The sequence below is a fragment of the Saccoglossus kowalevskii genome, chromosome 9, assembly GCF_978046115.1.
Source record: "Saccoglossus kowalevskii chromosome 9, keSacKowa6.1, whole genome shotgun sequence".
Lineage (NCBI taxonomy): Eukaryota > Metazoa > Hemichordata > Enteropneusta > Harrimaniidae > Saccoglossus > Saccoglossus kowalevskii.
Genome location: NC_140649.1, coordinates 35,290,538 through 35,311,909, shown reverse-complemented (window position 1 = coordinate 35,311,909; position 21,372 = coordinate 35,290,538). Strand labels below are relative to the sequence as shown.

General features: G+C 36.6%; 3 protein-coding genes and 1 pseudogene across 3 annotated transcripts; all 4 read left to right on the top strand.

Annotated features, from left to right (window-relative positions):
* Positions 1–5,033: 5,033 nt before the first annotated feature.
* Positions 5,034–6,620, top strand: LOC144344204 (beta-1,4 N-acetylgalactosaminyltransferase 1-like). The gene has a single exon (XM_078006278.2). It carries the CDS (start codon positions 5,034–5,036, stop codon positions 6,618–6,620), a length of 1,587 nt encoding a protein of 528 aa, XP_077862404.2.
* Positions 6,621–10,089: 3,469 nt separating this feature from the next.
* LOC102802769 (beta-1,4 N-acetylgalactosaminyltransferase 2-like) lies at positions 10,090–18,135 on the top strand (annotated as a pseudogene).
* Positions 10,512–13,561, top strand: LOC100375852 (beta-1,4 N-acetylgalactosaminyltransferase 2-like). The gene has a single exon (XM_002742132.2). It carries the CDS (start codon positions 10,512–10,514, stop codon positions 12,114–12,116), a length of 1,605 nt encoding a protein of 534 aa, XP_002742178.1. The 3' UTR covers positions 12,117–13,561.
* LOC102802651 (beta-1,4 N-acetylgalactosaminyltransferase 1) lies at positions 13,592–15,404 on the top strand. The gene has a single exon (XM_006825684.3). It carries the CDS (start codon positions 13,718–13,720, stop codon positions 15,350–15,352), a length of 1,635 nt encoding a protein of 544 aa, XP_006825747.3. The 5' UTR covers positions 13,592–13,717; the 3' UTR covers positions 15,353–15,404.
* Positions 18,136–21,372: the final 3,237 nt, after the last annotated feature.

Genomic DNA, 21,372 nt, shown 5'->3' with positions numbered 1-21,372 from the left:
CATTGATCTAGGGTTTGGAAGTTTAGAACTGTTGTCACTTTGACTAAGATTTTCAAAATGTAGACGAAATCTATTAATATCCATGTTATCGTTATCATTTGAGCGGACGTCAGAGACCATTAAATCTTGGGTTTTGAGCTCTTCAATCCATGCAATCTGTTTTGCAGTTTTGTTCTAAATTCTTTTTTGCAGCTGATGAATAGTTTCTTTTTTACTAGTAAAATGAAAGATATTTTTTTTTAATTTATTGTATTTGTCAATTTAAATGCTCTGAAATACTCTGTGTACCTAATTGTTGTCATTTTTTATTGAACACAGGATTAGTATTACACTTATTATTATCGGAAATATTAACATCCATAGTCCTGCTTAGCAGGATTAATAAAGAAGTCAGATACACTGTCAACTAAGCCATTCATTATATATTGATCCACCTGAACCACATCTACAGTATTTAACTGCTGAGTGACCTGTTCAATTTTAGATAGATTAAAACTCTTTGTATATTGGTTGGATAGGTTAGGACTCGCGAGTGGGTATTAATAGGTTTTGTTACAGCTGCGCGTGACATGAGTAGTTCGCTGTAAAATACATGATTTCATGGTTATTTGTGTTCGCGTGAATGACAGACAGACCTCATTACCAACATCGTCAGCAAACTTGCTAACGAATCGCATGTGCTGATTCATACTAGCGTCTGGAGATCTTATCAGATTAGGCCATCCTATTTTCAATAGGAGGCCAAGATACCTTTAAGAGAGGGCTACGTTTTGTGGAAATGTTATCAGCGTATGCTGGAAGAGACTATTAGTATTTACTCTCAAACACGGTCAAATTTTATCAAAACAATATTATTTACAAAGATTAATTTTTGTAATTGTACTTTATAATTTATAATATTTAAAGTAGTTCAGAACGAGAAAAAATACAAAAATTTAGCATAAAGTAACGACTTGAGAGTGCGGCTCTCTCAGTAAATACTATTGCCTCCTTTTGAGAATGAGGTGGCCCTAAGTTTTTTTAAATTGATAACAATCTCCTGACATCAACACAGGCGATAATTAGGCGTCCGCAGTAAACAGATGGGACTATGCTAATTAGGCGTCCGCAGTAAACAGATGGGACTATGCTAATTAGGCGTCCGCAGTAAACAGATGGGACTATGCTAATTAGGCGTCCGCAGTAAACAGATGGGACTATGCTTATTTGAAAACAAGTATCAAGAGTATGAATGTGAAAATTAGGAGCCCTTACAAACATATCAGGCAAAAGAATTACGAAATCCACCCGGCTCGAGTCAGCGCTTGACAAGTTACCATTTCTTATTATTCCCAAGGCGCCCAATAACGATATGACTATTAAACAAAACCTTTACATAATTCAACCAGTCTATAGCCATTATTATTTGTTGTCTTGTCACAGTTGTATCTAGTTGTATCTACTAGTACATATACCCAAGGATTCCATTTTAAATTCAGTATTATTAATATAACCATTCTGCATGTCGATTCTCCCAACACCTGTCACAATGTAATCTATATTTTAAAAAATCGTCTATTAGACCTATTCGAGCATTGAAATCACTACCCAGGAGAACTGATATGTTGTTATACTAATCAAATCATTGGCTATGTTATCAAATATTTTACTATCATGGTACATGTGGGGTATGTACAGGACCAATCATAAACTCAAAACTCACAATTTTGCTATCTATTTTGTCCCATAAAATAAAATCAGAAATTAATTTCTCTACCACATGCAAATGAACTTTGTACACATCTCGAAATAAAATACAAATAAAATGACGCCGTCATAAAGGTTACTTTAGGTTTTCTTTTTAAATATAGTGTGGTAACATGGTGTAAGCACAGGATCAGAGTAATCTGTTTTGTCTCACTGAGACAGACAATATCAAAATTATGAATATAATTACAGAAAATTCCATTTTCAATCCTACAATAATAATGAGTTCAGTGTACTTTTGCATAACAATGGTCATGTTGTACTACAAACTGGCTGGGCCATAGCAGTCCTAAAGTTCAATTAAACACCAGCCTCTTTCATTCGTTGTTCGTTCCACTATATTTCAAAGGTCATCAACTGTATTAGTCACCTCTTTAGCGAGCTTATCAATATTAATAATCACGCAGAATATTTTGCTATCAACAAAGCAGTTCAGTAATTTCCTACGTAATGCCGTTAAATCATCGTTAATGTACACCTGTTTGTACTTTGGAATGTCTTTTAGTTTCTTCTTGTTTTTCATAATGCCTTCTTAGCGTCACAGCGAGTGACCTGGGCGATGATTGGTCACAGACGTCTGCCACGTGCTGGGAATCTGTGCGAATTACTAATATCAGCTTCACAGGAATATCTTCAGCCAACTTGATAATAAGATTATTCGTATCTTCTTGTTCACACTCCGGAAGATTTAATTCCACCAACTTGTTTCGCTTTTTCAGCTTTGATTTTTCAATGGGGTGACATGTTATGCTATTGTATTCCATAGGATGTTCACTCTATAATGCATTGCACATATGACGATTACGTGCTCTGTATTTAGACGGTCGTCCTGGGCAACCATTATTCGTGTTTTGTGCAAGCGTAATTGCGACACTCGCACCCGTTACCAACAGCTGTTTACAGTAGTTGAGATGATGTTGTGTATCGACGATGTACCCGATAATATTGTTACCGAATTCTGGTTCTTACTACATTCTAGTCTGATCTTTTAATTCTTGGGCGAAGAAATGATCAACATCCTTACGGGGAAATATACGTTCACTTTCGAACCATGGAAACGGGCTATGTTCTCTCTCGATTTGACTATTTCGTACAAGGTTTATTGAATTAGTATTCCAAGCAGAACAGTCAGGATAACATCGCAGAAGTTAGGTTAGTGCCGCAGACCCCCCCCCAAAAAAAATAATAAATGTTACTGTTAGGAGTAATTATGTACGGAATATAACGTTTTCTCAAGTTTTATCGGAATCTGCACGTCATGGTAATTTTCAAATGTACTCACAAACTGACACGAATCGTGAGTCGCATATATATGTAAATACGATTAAGCTATATTCAGACCATGACATTATTGCTTAATGAGAGGGTGCATTTGATGATGGGATCCGTCACGTCGAACACAGTCCCGTCTGAATAAACAGTGTTATTGGCGAAATTTGTCTCTGTTCGGAATATATCATGTTCTCCGGTAGAGGGCGCTGTCACTTAAAAAACACTATTTGTGGTGCTACTGGCATTGGAGAAAATATTCCTATGTTAGGTGGCTGCAGTGTGTTCTTCAAAGTCAAGGGAATGGGAGACTGGGGTATATTAGCAACATTTCATTACTTATACATATAGGATACATATATATATCACAAACATATAGGATTTGTAGTGTAATACCGGTTGCGCATGCGTCAGGTGGTCATAGCGTGTCATAGTTTACCGACAAGCCTCTACCCATGAGCGTTTTTAGCGTGTGTTGTTATCGTCGCTTGGGACTCAATTCCCGCGCGTGCACAGGTGACGACACTCCCACTTTAAACTGAACGTGTATACAATATGTGAGGGGGAGATATTGTATGTAGAGTGAGAGAGAGTCGTTGATAAATAATCTCCACGCTTGGTTCAAAAATATTACTGGTCGATGATAAAGATACCCTCTATAATGCAGACGAGTTGTATTAAATAAGAAGGATGTTATTATTCAATAACGTGGAGACAGTATTATTTTATTCCGGTTTATCTTATACCGTGATAGACTATAGTATAAATATATACATGAGCTCGTATCAATACAGATATATCTACAATTTGATTAATATCGCCTATGAACAGGAATAGCATAAGATAATTACGTGATTCATAATCAAGTTAGCAATTCGTTTGTAGAATTGGTTAAAACTCGTAAATATTACTGAGCGATGAGACGCAGAAGAAGATGTGAACCGGCTCAAATGATGACGATGACCAGCGAGTTGATTTCTTCCTACTGGTAAACAAGTTTTAAAATATGTTATCTATAGCTGATAATATTTTTTTCATGAACGCAAAGAAATGGTAGAAACCGTTACAATTTACAAAAGAAAATAATTTCATCGCGGAATACTGTCTGCTAATGTGTTACTGGGTTGATCAAACCCACCGTCCTGTCGATTGCCAGGCGAGGAAATATAAACAAACAAACACACTTCGTGGTTGACGACTATCTCGTCCTACTGCCACTCCGTTTGTGCTACGGAAAGAAAAAAATGAGTTTTTCACTTTGAAAGCGGCCAGAATCTACAAACATTGCCAAGCATACGTTTTGTTGTGTTATGTTATACAGTGCAGTAGACCTAGAATCGATCTAGTGTGGTCAACGCTTACTAGAATACGGCGGTATATGTCAGGTCATATGGTAAGTGTAGCGCCCTCTACGTTTACATTTGTTCATGATTGTTTCACGAGTGCTTTGACTTATTTACCTAATTTTGTGCAAAATATCCACCAGTTCAGCGAAAAAAAGGAAATATCCCCCAGTCTAGAGGAGGAAACGTTAAGAAAAAAGAAAAGGCGACATATGTATATGCGGGTTTATTGAGACACAATTTCACTTATATCTAAGAACAGATTGCTAGGTCTGAAATCCACAGTCCATTGAATGAATCAATTTTTGACGATTCAATAAATGCTAATTTTAAAAAATACTGCCTTGTCAACAAAACGGATATACCAGACACATAGCTTTATCTCTTAATGCGTTGTATCTATTTTACTGCATTCCATGGCATATTTACTATCATACATTTAAATAAAATTCGACTATCTATTAGTATTCCACCGTCACAACTTAAAAATTCACGAATATTTTTGTTAATCCACTAAAATACAATGCGTGATTTGACTGACTGGATTATTTCCGTTCGTAATTTACACGGCTTTCTAAGCAATTAAGCTGGTGTTATATGCTAATTGTATTATAATTAGCATGGTCATTTTTCGCGCTTGTTACTTACTGTACGCGTATGCCCGGAATAAGCACTATGGTGTTGTTTGGAAGATTGTTTTTTCGAATTTCGTATTTCAAGCTCAGAGCAGTTTTAGTGATTGTATTGATTCTACATTTAGTTGTTCAGTTTTGGAAATGTTTCCCACAGCAGGGTGTAGCATCATCGTGCCCTGGGCAGTTGATTCGTACTATGTATACACGTGGCGTTATGTCTGCCGGGATTAATAACGAGAATATTGAGGGTAATCTACGTGAACAGATGCAAATTGGACGGCTGCGGTGTAACTGTCCTGAACCGCCTGACTGGTTAAGACCAGTCAATGCAAGGCGCATCAACGAAGGAAATAAGTGGGAGCTTGAGAAGAACAAACGACGAGAGCCATTGTCTGTTTGCAACGCCATGTCTCCATTTAATTATATCGGAGGTGGTATCACCGTGGAGCCGTATCAAACAGTGCCCATCATTGGATTGTCACTTCACCCAGTTATCGAACGAATGTTACCACAGCTGAACACAGACATTACTCTCAAAATATCATCTTTGAACAAGTTGGGAAAACCTCGTTTTTCAAAATCCTTTCACGAGATGTGCCTCTCAAATTGCCTAATCTCTGGACAGGGGACAACTCAATTGAGCATAAACTTGAAGCGAAATATTTCACTTTTGAACTCGGTTTTAAAAAATAACATTCTTTATTCCAGTGATAACTATGAGCTCGATGCCCGTGATAAATTACAAATCACATTACTGAATTTCACAGCTGATATCTATGTTCGCATTCGAAGGGAACCATTGCCAGATCTGTATGATCCTGGTGAGAGAAATTCAGTCATCGATAAAGTCACAGTCATCACTAAAACATTTGAGAGGTACGACAGTGTTGATGAGTTTGTATCCAGCATTCATATGTTCTATCCAAACTTGACAATAATAATTGCAGATGACTCTGAGTTTCCACAACCTATCAAAAAGGATCATGTTAAACACTTTATTATGCCTTTTCGAGAAGGAAGTTTTCCAGGAAGAAATTTAGCGTTGAGTCAAGTCAAAACTAAATACGTAATATTTTTAGATGATGATATGTTTTTCACTAGCAGGACTAATTTGGAGGCCATGCTAGAAAAACTGGAAGACCCAAAAGCCGACATGGATATAGTTTGTGGTCGGGTGAAACATTTGTCTGAACTTAAAGGTTTCAGAAGAATTGGCTACAGTGGCACTCAAGGATACTGTAATTTAGGACCATTTGTTCCGCAAAATCATCAAGTCTATGGATACCCACAGTGCACATGGGGAGAAATGTTTATATTTTTCTTCATGGCTAAAACAGCAGTTCTCCGTAAAATCGGTGCATATCCACAGATTGTACAGGCTGCTCACGAAGAGGCATGGATAGACACGATAGGAAAGGCGAAGAGCGCGTTTTGTAGTGACAGTGTAGTCAGTCATAAACATTACAGCAACAGCAAGTATCTCGAATTCCGAAGGGAGTCGCATTCAGTGTTATACCGTGATCCATTGGCATTATTTGAAAACAATATATGCTACTGGTGGCGTCGTTATAAATTTCCCGGTATCCATTCCTTCAATTTATACAGCCGTCAAAACAATCTGGAGTGAGGCTCCCGGATACAGCAATTAATTTCGGTTTAATAGAAGCATTCGCAATACATAATTGATGTGATATGTTCTTCAGATATTTTCAGACTTATAAAATATATCACCTAGTCTTGTAATCATTAATTGCATTAATCAAACCATGCTATGTTAATTGAAAGCTTGATGAAGCTTTTCCCGGGTAGAATATATATATTGCAGTTCCCGGTTTATTAATTATAATCTAGGATACGGAAAAGCTACAATACCCGCGCTGTATTTTGTATAAAACCACGCCGTGTCTGGTCCAGTCGTGTGCTCTTATGCCAACATTTCGCAGTGATGCCGGAACAAACTCACACTATATTTATCGATTACATAATAACAACACCCACTTGTCATATGAAGGTGTTTTTATATTGCCCAGGTAATAAAAGATGAATAACAATTGAGTAAATGGTACAATGTAATCTTGAATTTGTCTACACGACTGGCATTCTGCATATACATACATAAATACCTAATAATATAATAATAATAATAATAATAATAATAATAATAATAATAATATAGTATTGATATGAATAGTTGTAATGTATCTATGTTGTAAAATTAACCAAGTCATACTATGTTAGCAACTGTTAAATATACATTTCACTTTTTATCACGATGCTTTCACATATGACGCGTTTAAAATAATCTACTTTTAATTATTCGCCAAACATGTTACTAAACCAAAATGCGAATACAATATTGAGATTACTAAAGATACTTATAATGATCCCCGCATGTATGGTACATTTTGTACATGTTGTTATATTCCTTCTCGGTTGAATATTGCTTTATCATTTGTATATTATTTATTGCTAGTATATGTGTAAATTATGTAATTGAATTTATAATATGACAATAAATAAGGTCAAGCATTGTTTCCGAAAAAAAATTTTTAATTTCGGATTATATATATAAGAGCTATGTATCTTGTTTTAGATTCCCAGAGATTATAGTTAAGTTTATATGTGAACTACATTGCGTTCATTCAATGTACTACATCGCATAGAGCACTATTGTACATGCTAGTGACACATAATACATGTGGTGGCGCTCTCCGCCGGATGTAACGTATTTCGGTGACTCTGTACTGTAACGGCAACGTCATCCTTAAAGATACACCCCTCTGTTGTTTGACCAACATCTTTTTAACGACTTTTGAGGATTTATACTAATAGTTTTAACAATGATTACAGAAACTTTTGAACCCTTCTCAGACACATTTGTTCATTGCAGCCTCATTTTGATGAAAATGGTAACGCCATTTAGCTGCACATTTATTTGCAGCTTTTTATTTTTAATTATAATACATACGACTTGAATCCCCCATCTGGCTAATATGCTGAACAACTTGCATGTCGCCAGATCAGAAGCACGGGCGTGTGGCAATGAAATCCCCTATCCCCTTACTCTCCTGACATTGCACCCTCTGACTTTCATCTCTTCCCAGCCATGAAGTTGGAAAGCGTCTCCCATATAATGCAGCCTTGATTTCTGAAGTTACGACGTGGTTGGAGGACCAACCTGGGGTGTTCTACACAAACGGTTTCCAGAGCTGCATCAATTGATGGGAGAAATGCATAACTCTGGGTGATTCTTATGTAAAGAAAGACTAATAACTGTGCCAAGTTTCATTAATCTCCTGCTATAGGAAATGGGTCAGGGGCATTACTTATTGAACGCCCCTCGTAATTTTCCTTCGAAATCGTGCTATTATGGTGTGTGAAGTGTTGACATGACTAAGTGGGTTTAGAGCCCTTTCCTGGCACAATATGTTAACATACTTCGATTTATGGCCTGATAGCATTTTACAATTTACGATTTAATTTCACCCATAGTCATCGGACCACGAATGTGTAGGAAACAAGTTGCTGTTGGTGGTGGTGTTGGTGTTGTTGCTGATGTTGTTGTTGTTGTTGTTGTTATTATTTAATTAATTTATTTCAAGGTGTTAAAATGATGTTTCGTTGGTGATTAGTTTATCTTCACAATTATGCTTTATTTTATTTTTATCTTTTTAATATTTAGAAATACCAGTAAATCTATAAATTTCACGCTCTATGTTCTATTTTTATTTTTTAACTGTCATTTTTTTTTATTTTTGGCTATTTCTGTTCATAACTATGTTTTAATTTATCCATTTATATTTGCTTATTTTTTTTATTTAAAATTTTTCTCATATAATACATCTCAATTACTTTTTTTTTTTTTTGTTATTTTTTTTTTTTTTTCATTTAACTGTCATTTTCCCTTCTAATTGTCGTTCATTACTATTAGCAGATTCTATTATATTTTCATGTCTATTTTTATATTTCCAATTTTTCGTGTGTGCTTCAGTTTCATATTGGTTTAGTTGTAAATTTACTTCTATACTTGATATACTGTAAGTGTATTACAGAAGCGTCACATATGTTCTCATTCCTTTAATAACTTTCAAATTTTACAGCTGTTTGTCAAAGCATTAGACACTCTGTCCTCAGAATATAACACAGCTGTAGATCAGTTGTCGGCTCTGCTTAGCATAGAAACCCGGACGGAAAATATACATAACGTCTCCGCGTCTATGTTTATTTTCCATCGGGTTTCTCATCCGGTAATTAGATCACTGACCACACAACACATTTCATGGATTCCCTCTCCGATCATATTATTCTGTCATATTATTTGATGTGTGATATTTGAAGACATAAATAGTGTCACTATAATGTGCAGAATCTGATGTGTGTTTGCCGGTATTCCCCCCTAGCTACAAGACTTCCGATGGGCAATTTATTTGCAATGGTGCACAGGAGTACGTGTTCCTGGAGAAGCGTCGCTGGTCTTTCAGTCTTGTAGGATGTTGCCCAATGGTCACCCCAGGCCCCAGTTAATGTATTTATTATCGTTGAAACAATGTTCATTTCTGACCAATACATTCCAAAACAATGTAAACATTTTTTTTTTAATTTTCGTGTTTCTCCCATGACTTTCCTCGGATACGTGATTTCCACGGCAAAGTTGAAAACAGTGACGTCACTCCGCGGCCGAGAATACGACACAGACACGGACAGATATTTGATAGAGGGCGCTATTATAACACGCAAACCGTCTGCGCAGTGAATTTATTTATAACACAGGGTAAGGCGCTAACAACCAAAATTGTTTAGTACCACGTATTTGTTGATGAGATGAAATCACGCCGTTTTGTGGTAGTTTATGTGTCAATTTAAAAGTGCATGAAACGTTTGCTCCAAATCTGAAAGTAAATTCGAATAAAGGTAATTTTAAATTAGATGTATATGTATGCATACAATTACGTCATAATTGTCTATTGATTTATGTTATTGAATCCTTAGCTCTAGAGCGGTTGAAGTAAATCGTTCCGTAACTCATAATAAACATTAACGACAGTAGCTGACAGCTTAACAATAATGATTGAACTAGGGAGTTCATTCTGACTCCGTTACTCATCAGGTAATACTGTTAATTCATGTTCTTTAAAACCTTCTTAAAATAGGTTATTGCACTTTCTACATTTCTACAATGTTATTCTCTTACTTCCGCGTTCCATAGAGAATGGCAGAGAATATGTTAATTGAGCCAGCAAACTCATTCATAACCAATCGATATTTTTACGCCTTTTTCAACAATGGCAATCTAAAAAAAACTGCCACTTTCATTACAAAGAGTGGGTTGAATTGTAAACAACAGAATATTAATTTGTAGGAGTGTTAGATAGGAAATAATAATATGAACTGTGAATTATTGCTAATAACAGCAGTAGACTACGCAGCGTCCAAGCTGCCCTAATTGTACTTTATTACCAGCCGTTGTTAATACCCTCGCCAGCGATCCGTTGTATTAATATTACTCTCTTCCCTCACGATGGCGTTGCTTGGGATCTTTCTGTACCGAATTTTAGACTTCTTTTTCAGAATCGTATTACCGGTGGCCGTAGTTCTGTATTTCGCTGTACAGCTGGGGAAATGTGCGATTCACATAGAAGGGGCAGCGCCAGAATGCAAGAGACAATCGACTGACAGCAATTCAACATATAACGTTGTGGCTGTTGCGATCAATGGCGACGGGAATACACTCTCCAAGGACGAGTTTGTGATGCGTGAAGAGATGCAGATAGGAAGACTCCGGTGCAAATGTCCCCAGTCACCAGATTGGTTAAAACCCGTCAACAAACGACGAATTGCAGAAGGGAACAAATGGGAGTTTGAGAAGAAGAAACGTCTTAAACCACTGTCTATCTGCAAAGCCATGTCACCGTTTAATTATATCGGAGGTGGTATCACCGTGGAACCGTATCAAACAGTGCCCATCATTGGATTGTCACTTCACCCAGTTATCGAACAAATGTTACCACACTTGAACACAGACATTACTCTAAAAATATCATCAACAAAAATGTTGGGAAAACTTCACTTATCGAAACAAATACGTTATGACGCGGAGCTTTCAAATTACGTCATACTCGGTGAAGGAACATTCGAGCTGGAAATTTCCATAAAACAAAATGTTAAACTGTTGAACACAATCTTAGATAACCATATTCTATACACAAGTTCAAGTTATGAGCTCGATGTTTATGATAGACTACAATTAACGTTATTGAACTTTACAAACGATATTCATGTTCGTATTCACAGGGAAGCATTGCCAGATCTCTATGATCCTGGGGAAGAAAATTCTATTATCGATAAAGTCACGGTCATTACTAAAACATTCGAAAGGTACGATGGTATCGAGAAGTTCATAAATAGGGTTCATCAGTTTTACCCGAATATATCAATTATAATCGCGGACGACTCACTTTATCCACATCCGATTAAGAAGGACCACGTTAAACACTTCATCATGCCCTTTCGGACAGGGAGTTTTCCAGGTAGAAATTTAGCCCTGAGTCAGGTGAAAACCAAATATGTCGTATTTTTGGATGATGACATGTTTTTTACCAACCAGACGAATTTGGAAGGAATGATGGCAAAACTTGAAGATCCTAACGTCGACATGGATATTACATGTGGCGAAGTCAAGAATTTGGCGAAACTTAAAGGTCTACGGAGTATTGGATACAATGACAGTGAAGGATATTGTAATCTGGGACCATTTTATCCTCGTAGTAACGTTGTACCTGGATATCCACAGTGTGTATGGGGAGAAATGTTTATATTTTTTTTCATGGCTAAAACAGCAGTTCTCCGTAAAATTGGTGCATATCCACAGATTGTACAGGCTGCTCACGAAGAGGCGTGGATAGACGCGATAGGAAAGGCAAAGAGCACTTACTGTAGCGACAGTTCCGTTTACCATAAACATTTCAGGAACAGAAGATACACTAAATATCGTGTAGAAACACGTTCGGTTTTGAATAATGATCCCATGGCATTGTTTGAAAACAATATGTGCTACTGGTGGAGTTTTTACAATTTCCCGAATATAGATAAGCACAGTTTAATGATACAGAGTCCTTTAGAGTAGAGAACGTTCAATCTCATACGCTTGATAGTAGAATCCTGTCAGATCGAAATGACAGAATGAACTACGCTCATCAAGTTGTGCTCGTGCCGTATGGACTCGATGATTGCTAGGACCAAACAAACATCATATTTACCAGAGTGACATTATTATTATTTGCTATTTTTATGAAAATGTGTTAATGATTTTGACACAACCACCATCGCAAATAATGATCGCAAATGATATTGATTTAAAATCGTAAATCTCCCACAGCTGTCCACTAATGACAAGACAAAGGCACAGAACGTCGTCATCTATATAAATTTAGTGGTATTTAAGTCATACAGCAGAGGATACTCATGTTTACCAGAAAGATAAAATTTAGCATTTGTATACCAATTAGGAGTAAGACACTGTTGCTGTCTCACAAATTATTCCGGAATTTATAATTTGTTTTATTTAAAACTTTGTTTAATTTAATTTCAAAATGGCAGAATATGTTTTTTTATTTATTCTCAATGAATCAACAGGCTGTCGCAAAAGTGCTCATTTCAAATTTCTATACTTCATAGGAAATACATGTAATTTGAAATATGTCAATCATTGATGAGTTATGTAACAGAGTTTGTAATACACCGAATACAATATGGATCGATACGTACAAGCGAAGATCAGAAATGACATAGATCATGTATAATTCTACATATTAGTAGTGTAAAGGAGGAGTGTGTGCCTGGCTGCTCTCTAAATACATTCTTCGCAAATGGCTGCCAAAATCACGCTGAGAGCGAGAGAACGAGACTTGAGTACTGCATAATAGTGTTTCATTCTCCAACGTCATCGCGTCATCATTTTTTTCCGTAACCATGATACCATTGTATTTGGAATGGACGCAAGGGCGGAAGAGAATGTAAAACTATTTGCGGGGGGAGCAAAACAAGTAGCGTGGCTCTCTCACTCAGCGCGATCACTTTCAAAATAAGGTCTATAGTAAATAGAACATATATAACACATCTTTTATTGTATATAAGCACATATTTAATATGTTTTTCAAAGCAAAACAAAATAAATACATAAATGCTTTATTCAACTGTCAATTTCACTTTCGTGAATAATGCACTCCCTGTAATGAAACCCACTAACATACGCAACGATTTTCATCAAAATTAATAGCTTTTGCTTTCAACATATGTAACAGCCATCAATACATTGGAAACACGTCAATAACATGGTTTGAGTTAATATTTTACTGACATTCCTAACAGTAAAAATAGCATGTTGGATATTAGTCTAGTTCTATATTAAGCTAACATTGATCCCACATGCACATGTCACAGCTTGTCCGCTCTAATATCTCAGTTTTAATGAATTTATTTGATGAAATTTTGTTTAAATTATTTTGTTTTCAATATAAAAATACCTTGTATGATTGTTCAACATTTGAAAATAAATCGACCATAACACATGGCCTATGAGTCATTAACAAACACGGTTTACAGAAACTGTTACAGGGAATATATAGAAGACATTGTTTATACAATTTATAGCATCCCCAGCAGCTGCTAATATACTTATGTATAATTTAGCACGTGGTGTGACGCTGACTGATTGTTTTTACTTGGATGTGTGTGCGGCGCAGTCCCCCCAATATGACGTTACTGGGAGGATGTTTACATCGATTGGCAAACTTTAACCTGAAGGTGATCTTACCAATAGTTTTACTTCTTTATTTCTACGTACAAATGAAAAATGGTGTACCGTGTGAGGCTGAGGTGGAACCAATCTGTGAGCGGCAATCAACTGATGGCGCATCTGCATCACAGACTATGGCTGAGATTATGCATGATGATGGACATTTTCCGTACAAAGATGAGGAGGCTTTGCGAATCGAGATGCAAGCAGGGCGGCTAAGGTGTGACTGTCCCGAACCACCTGACTGGTTAAAACCAGTCAACAAGAGACGGATTGAAGAAGGAAAGAAGTGGGAAGAGCAAAAGAAGAAGCTAAGAGACCCTTTGTCTATGTGTAAAGCTATGTCACCATTGAGTTATGTTGGCAGCGGTATCACTGTGGAGCCGTATCAATTAGTACCAATAATTGGATTGTCTCTTCATCCATATATAGAACAACTGTTACCGGACATGAATACAGACATTATTCTCCAAATATCATCTACAAAGAGGTTGGGAAAACCACGTTTATCTAAAAAGATATATGAAATAGAAAAAGACTCCCAACATTTCAGTGTATCTGGTGAGGGGACATATGTATTGAAATTGAATTTTAAAAAAAATATAAAATTGCTGAAGGAAATTTTAAATAACAATATTCTTTATTCGAGTGATAATTACGAGCTTGATGTCCGCGACAAATTACAACTTACATTCATAGAATTCACTGTGGACATTTATGTGCACATTCGAAGAGAACCGCTGCCAGATCTTTACGACCCTGGAGAGAGGAATGCGATCACCGACAAAGTCACAGTGATAACCAAAACATTCGAAAGGTACGATGCTCTCGATAAGTTTGTTTCCAGTATTCACACATTTTACCCGAATTTAACAATAATTATTGCAGATGACTCTGAGTTTCCAAAACCTATTAAAAAGAATCATGTTAAGTATTACATCATGCCATTTAGAGAAGGAAGTTTCCCAGGAAAAAATCTCGCCCTCAGCCAGGTTAGGACAAAGTATGTGCTTTTTATGGATGACGATATGTTTTTTACTAATGAAACAAACTTAGAAGTAATGTTGGAAAAGCTTGAAGACCAGAACATCGACATGGATATAAATTGTGGACTGGTGAATAATTTAGCAAAACTCCGGGGTCTTCGGAATATTGCATACAATGACACTCAAGGATACTGCAATATGGGACCATTTTCACCTCCAAATCGTCAAGTGCCTGGTTACCCACAGTGCATGTGGGGAGAAATGTTTATATTTTTCTGCATGGCTAAAACAGCAGTTCTCCGTAAAATTGGTGCATATCCACAGATTGTACCAGCTGCCCACGAGGAGGCATGGATAGATACAATAGGCAAAGCGAAAAGTGCGTTTTGTGAAGATAGCTCTGTTACTCATACACACTACAGAAATAATAAATATGACAAGTATCGATGGGAGACGGAACAATTGATGCCACGAAATCCGATGGCATTTTTTGAAAACAATATATGTTATTGGTGGAGTTACTACCAGTTTCCAGGTGTCAATAAGACAGATTTAAAAGTGAAAAGTCCATTTGAATAGTTTGATATGTAGTTATACAATTTGTACAATAAATTGGAGAGGATCATTCTAATCGGGTGTGGTCATTTGCTGAAAATATTCTCACAAAACTTTTGTTTGTAGAAAAACATATGATACGATAGTTGGATCTGTAAGTCTGTATCCTTGTGTGACAATACGAACAGCTGAATGGTGCACGGGGTCACAGTCGTAAACCGGTTCAGATTTTAGGTCATTTTTATCCAGCACTGAGTTTTAGTTATTTCATGTTTTTCAAGACGTTAAGTGATTCGCTATATACGGCATGTTGTCTATGTTATGTGATAGACTTCGAGTTTTAGATACAGGCGATGCAATGTAATATACATTTATCAGACCCTGCAATCAGATTTTTCTGATACTATCACGTGGGGGCCCGTCAGTGTTTTTTTTTTTTTTTTTTTTTAAATTAGAAATTCAAACTAGTAATCTATATTTCTACACGCTTTAAACAATATAGACAGCTGAATAATATACAAAATTCATTTCAGCAAATCTATGTTGATTTCTGTCATGGAAGAGTGGTGGTCAATTTAATTTAGACGCATGTTTACAATAGAAAAAACACACTAAGCAAAGGTTACCCAAACAAATGAGTAAAAAAAATCGACGAGTACACCACAAAACTATACCAAACAAAATAAACAAGTACATAGATGCGCCTCAATGTTATATCACGTTTGAAACTGCACTGTACTGCACTGCACGTATATTAAAATTCTGTCAATACAGTTGAAATTAAATTCTGATACCATGTGTGTACATATTGTTGTTTAATATGCATATCCGTCGGTTGTATGCTACATTACAATAACAGTGATCCGATATACACATGTTACATTGTCAACAGCTTGCTGAGTATAATCCATTTTGAATGAATTTCAGCCATTATAGAGACATCGACATGTTTTAACTACAGCTTATTTAAATGCTTGGTATGTGTCTACTGTAAAGGGAATGTATTTTAATGTGGATCTATATTTTATAATAAAGAAATTATGTTTTGAAGGGTGCGATGCAACTCAGATGTAGAATAATCATGTATCATTATAATATCAATTACTAATCTCTACTTATTTGAATAATAGATCGCTCCCTATAATGTCCAGTAATAGTTTTCATGAGTGCCGCTTCCTTGTGTGACACACTTATGTACAGTATGACGTTACATGGAGGACTTCTCCACAAATTTGCAAACTTCAACCTAAAGGTTGTACTACCAATAGTTTTAATTCTATACTTCTATGTACAATTGAAGGGGAACGTCCCGTGTGAGGCTGAGTTGGAACCAGTCTGTGAGCGGCAATCAACTGATGGCGCATCTGCATCACAGACTATGGCCGAAATTATTCATGATGATGGACATTTCCCGTACAAAGATGAGGAGGCTTTGCGAAATGAGATGCAAGCAGGGCGGCCAAGGTGTGACTGTCCCGAACCACCTGACTGGTTAAAACCAGTCAACAAAAGACGGATTGAAGAAGGAAAGAAGTGGGAAGAGCAAAAGAAGAAGCTAAGAGACCCTTTGTCTATGTGTAAAGCCATGTCACCATTGAGTTATGTTGGCATCGGTATCACTGTGGAGCCGTATCAATTAGTACCAATAATTGGATTGTCTCTTCATCCATATATAGAACAACTGTTACCGGACATGAATACAGACATTATTCTCCAAATGGCATCTACAAAGAGGTTGGGAAAACCACGTTTATCTAAAAAGATATATGAAATAGAAAAAGACTCCCAACATTTCATTGTATCTGGTGAGGTGTCATATGTATTGAAATTGAATTTGAAGAAAAATATAAAATTGCTGAAGGAAATTCTAAATAACAATATTCTTTATTCGAGTGATAGTTACGAGCTTGATGTCCGCGACAAATTACAACTTACATTCATAGAATTCACTGTGGACATTTATGTGCACATCCGAAGAGAATCGCTGCCAGACCTTTACGACCCTGGAGAGAGGAATTCGATCACCAACAAAGTCACAGTGATAACCAAAACATTCGAAAGGTACGATGCTCTCAACAAGTTTGTGTCCAGTATTCGCACATTTTACCCGAATTTAACAATAATTATTGCAGATGACTCTGAGTTTCCAAAACCCATTAAAAAGGATCATGTTAAATATTACGTCATGCCATTTAGAAAAAGGAAGTTTCCCAGGAAAAAATCTCGCCCTCAGCCAGGTTAGGACAAAGTATGTGCTTTTTATGGATGACGATATGTCTTTTACTAATGAAACAAACTTAGAAGTAATGTTGGAAAAGCTTGAAGACCAGAACATTGACATGGATATAAATTGTAGACTGGTGAATAATTTAGCAAAACTCCGGGGTCTTCGAAATATTGCATACAATGTTACTGAAGGACATTGCAATATGAGACCATTCCCCCCCCCCCAAAAAAAAATCGTCAAGTGCCTGGTTACCCACAGTGCATGTGGGGAGAAATGTTTGTGTTTTTCTGCATGGCTAAAACAGCAGTTCTCCGTAAAATTGGTGCATATCCACAGATTGTACAAGCTGCCCACGAGGAGGCATGGATAGATACAATAGGCAAAGCGAAAAGTGCGTTTTGTGAAGATAGCTCTGTTACTCATACACACTACAGAAATAATAAATATGACAAGTATCGATGGGAGACGGAACAATTAACGCCTAGAAACCCGATGGCATTTTTTGAAAACAATATGGAGTTACTACGACTTTCCGGGAGTAAATAATACCGATTTAAAAGTTCCAAATCTACTGGATTAGCTGAACGTCAAATTAAACTTAGACTATGAATATTTTGAATATTGTCGTAGATAGCATGTCGTTGGTAAAAACAAATTGAAAACTGTTATTATTAACATTTTTGTAATATACTTTACATTACAAAGAACAACCTGTCCAATCATCTGTCCAAGCAACTATCTGTCAGCACAAGTCTCTAAAAACTGTTCAATATTAGTATGTAAACATTATTCGGTTTTTGAGCCATTATTCTGCACATGCGCAGTTACGATGTTAGTGTGGCTTTAAATAACCCAGGAAACATGACTCATATGATTCAATTAGTTGACTCCACGTAATGCTACAAACTACGGCGTGCCATATGAACAAGTTGCGTTGATTTAAACGTGTAATGAAATGTGCCTGGGTGAGCAGTATGCATTTGTTACACATAAACTATACTAGTAGTTGCATATAACAAGCGTACTATGTCTAACCATTCATGAGTATCTGCATTGGTATTGGTATTGTAAACAAATGGCTGAGGGTTAAATGAGAAAGTGTGTTAGGGTGTATAATAAAATGGATATATGTATCATCACGAGTATTGTTTATTTATCCGTAGTGTTCATTGTCAAATGTGTTTAAAAACAAGTATTAGTTACAAAGCTGGCTCTCAAGGATGGTGTTATATCTTACTTTGAGAATATATAAAAATGAGCTGTGCGTGATTCCTACCACGGGTTTTGCCCTGGTCAAATGAATATCAATTAGATACCGTTGTATTCTTTGATACCCTGTTTACGTTCCCAACTAATTATTTATTGGATAACTTTAAAATGAGAAGACATACAGTTTCAAAACGTAGAATATGTGTATGCTGCTTCATGTGAACGTAATTGGTTCTATCAGGGAGAAATTCTTCTCCTCTGAGGTTCTCCACACGTGTCAGGGGGGAATCTCGTCTCGTCTCTCTATCGCGTCCCCTTGAGGTACATATTCGGGAAAGTCACTTAAACTTTACAATAGACGCACACAACAAAATACGTTTCAGCTCTCGTCTTAGTCGGTCAGTCGAGCACTCTATAAGACACAGCGCCCTGGGGGAAAAGTCCCCAAGACTATCGTAAGGCTGACCCAAGACTCTCTCTAGACTGCGTCAAGACTCGCCTCAAGACTCTCTAAGACTGGACTGCGTCTGTTGTGGTGTACTCGCCAAGACCAACTAAAACAACTTTATTCATTTTCAAAACCTTAACCAATTACAAAGCAGTATTAAGACTCTAAGGCGTAACCTTCAATCATACAGCCAATCATACTAAGTACTGAACACGTCATATCTTTTAATTAATCGTTCACTACATTAATAACTATGAATACTCTGTCAGAAATAGTAGTCAGAATAGCGACGGTTATCTCATAATTAGTTCCATATCACTGAACCAAGTTCCGTGCAGAACTTCACAAGGGCCGAAACGATGACAGACATAACACAACCATTCACTCGTAATCAACTAATTAAGTCGGACAACAGATACGCAAAAAATCATCACAGTTCCTCCAAACTAATGCAGAATTGTTTCCATTGATTTGGAAAATGTTGACTCTTTCTCAACTACCATCTTACGCATTAGTAAATTCCAATATGTTACATGATAACCAGTATCAATAACACCACCATAAGACTTTTTGTTTTCGACATTGTTAAATTCTTTCGTTTTTATGGAGGAAACACAATATTTCATTCAGCGGATGTCATAATTCAAGACAAATAAAATAACTAAAATATCGTAAATATACTAAACTATTTGTGTCTCTAATATTCCCGTGTTATCAGTATTTATTATTGATATGCATATGGAATACATTTTTAATGAACTATTTCGGAATTCATTTGGCGCCAAATACAAAAGAATTTTATAATATCGTAAATGGAAAGTCTTTATCGTAGTGTTCATTTATCAAAACAAATTACTGCTATGAGTAAGGTGACATTGTGAGAATTCGTGCAGCAATAAACCTTAATAAATTATATATTGAGACCACTGGCACAACTTACATTATATGATATGTTTGTAATTACGAATAGCAAAAGAAAATAGCTATTTCTTATCTCCAAAATAAGGTGAGGATTGGATGGACATGTGAACTACTATAAATGTGAGAATATTCTATCGGAAGAAGATGGTTTGGGGAGTGTCTTATTTAGTTATCACGAACGTTTGAGGTTGCACAATCTCCACACTACGGCGCATTTAGAAGTAGTACACAAACAAATATCCCAATCATGCTAGAATGCGAGTGAAAACATTTTCTTCCACGTGACACTCAAAGAAACAAGCCGGTAGGCTGGTTGGCGATCCGCTCCGCTCAAAAACAAGCACCATGTTTTTGGCTGTTTCCATGGTGTGACATAAACGTGAAGCTAACGTCGGTTTATAACTAATACGAAGTTCGCAAACACCATTCAGTTTTTGGAAGTCACTTAGTTTATTACTAGGACCACAATCACTCTCCTAGTCGAGTGACTGTGCTAGGACGTATTCTGCTGTTACATTTATTATTTCCAACCGTTTTGCGATAGCATTTTCTAGAATGAAGCGTTTCCTGTAAATGCTGGAAAGCGAAATAATTAAATAACGAGATGGTAAATATTTACCTAAAGTACAGTGTGTTGACCTTCATAATAATATACTTCATAATGCAAAACATTAGTCACGGTGAGTTATTTAAATATACGACTCCTAATCGAAAAATATGACCACAGTCCAGAATTTCAGACGGATATTAAGAAACCTAAGAGCATATCAAAAGCATTTACTGTAAAATATAAAAAAGAACTGCAGTCAAAAGTCAAGAATGCCAGCAAATAAAGGACTCTGCCCCACAATCCTTTGTGCGCGTTATTACGGACACGCGCAAAAAACTGTACCACGCTTGTCAAATCTGGGTCAAATATACAGTACGCTACTATCTTGCCACAGTGGAGTGTTCGGTGACCATTGAATTAGCCCGTGATTCATATTTTATGTGTATTAATTTATTCATCAATTTTCGTGACTGACAGTACTGCCCAAATTTTAGTCAAAAAAACGCAACTGGTGAAACGGAAGAGCATTGCCAGGCGATGGACGCGGGGCTCTTTGGCGACGACCGCATAGAGGTCAAAATACGCGTTCTATTTTTACGCGTTAAATATGGCTCTTCCATTTCGCCCCCTCCGGAATGTTCTACTTTCACAGCCTAATCGCAGGTTTTTCGAAAAACGTCGAAAAAACA

Excerpts from the sequence above, each read along its gene's own strand:
- LOC102802651 (XM_006825684.3), top strand. The coding sequence starts at position 13,718 with ATGTGTGTGCGGCGCAGTCCCCCCAATATGACGTTACTGGGAGGATGT.
- LOC100375852 (XM_002742132.2), top strand. The coding sequence starts at position 10,512 with ATGGCGTTGCTTGGGATCTTTCTGTACCGAATTTTAGACTTCTTTTTC.
- LOC144344204 (XM_078006278.2), top strand. The coding sequence starts at position 5,034 with ATGGTGTTGTTTGGAAGATTGTTTTTTCGAATTTCGTATTTCAAGCTC.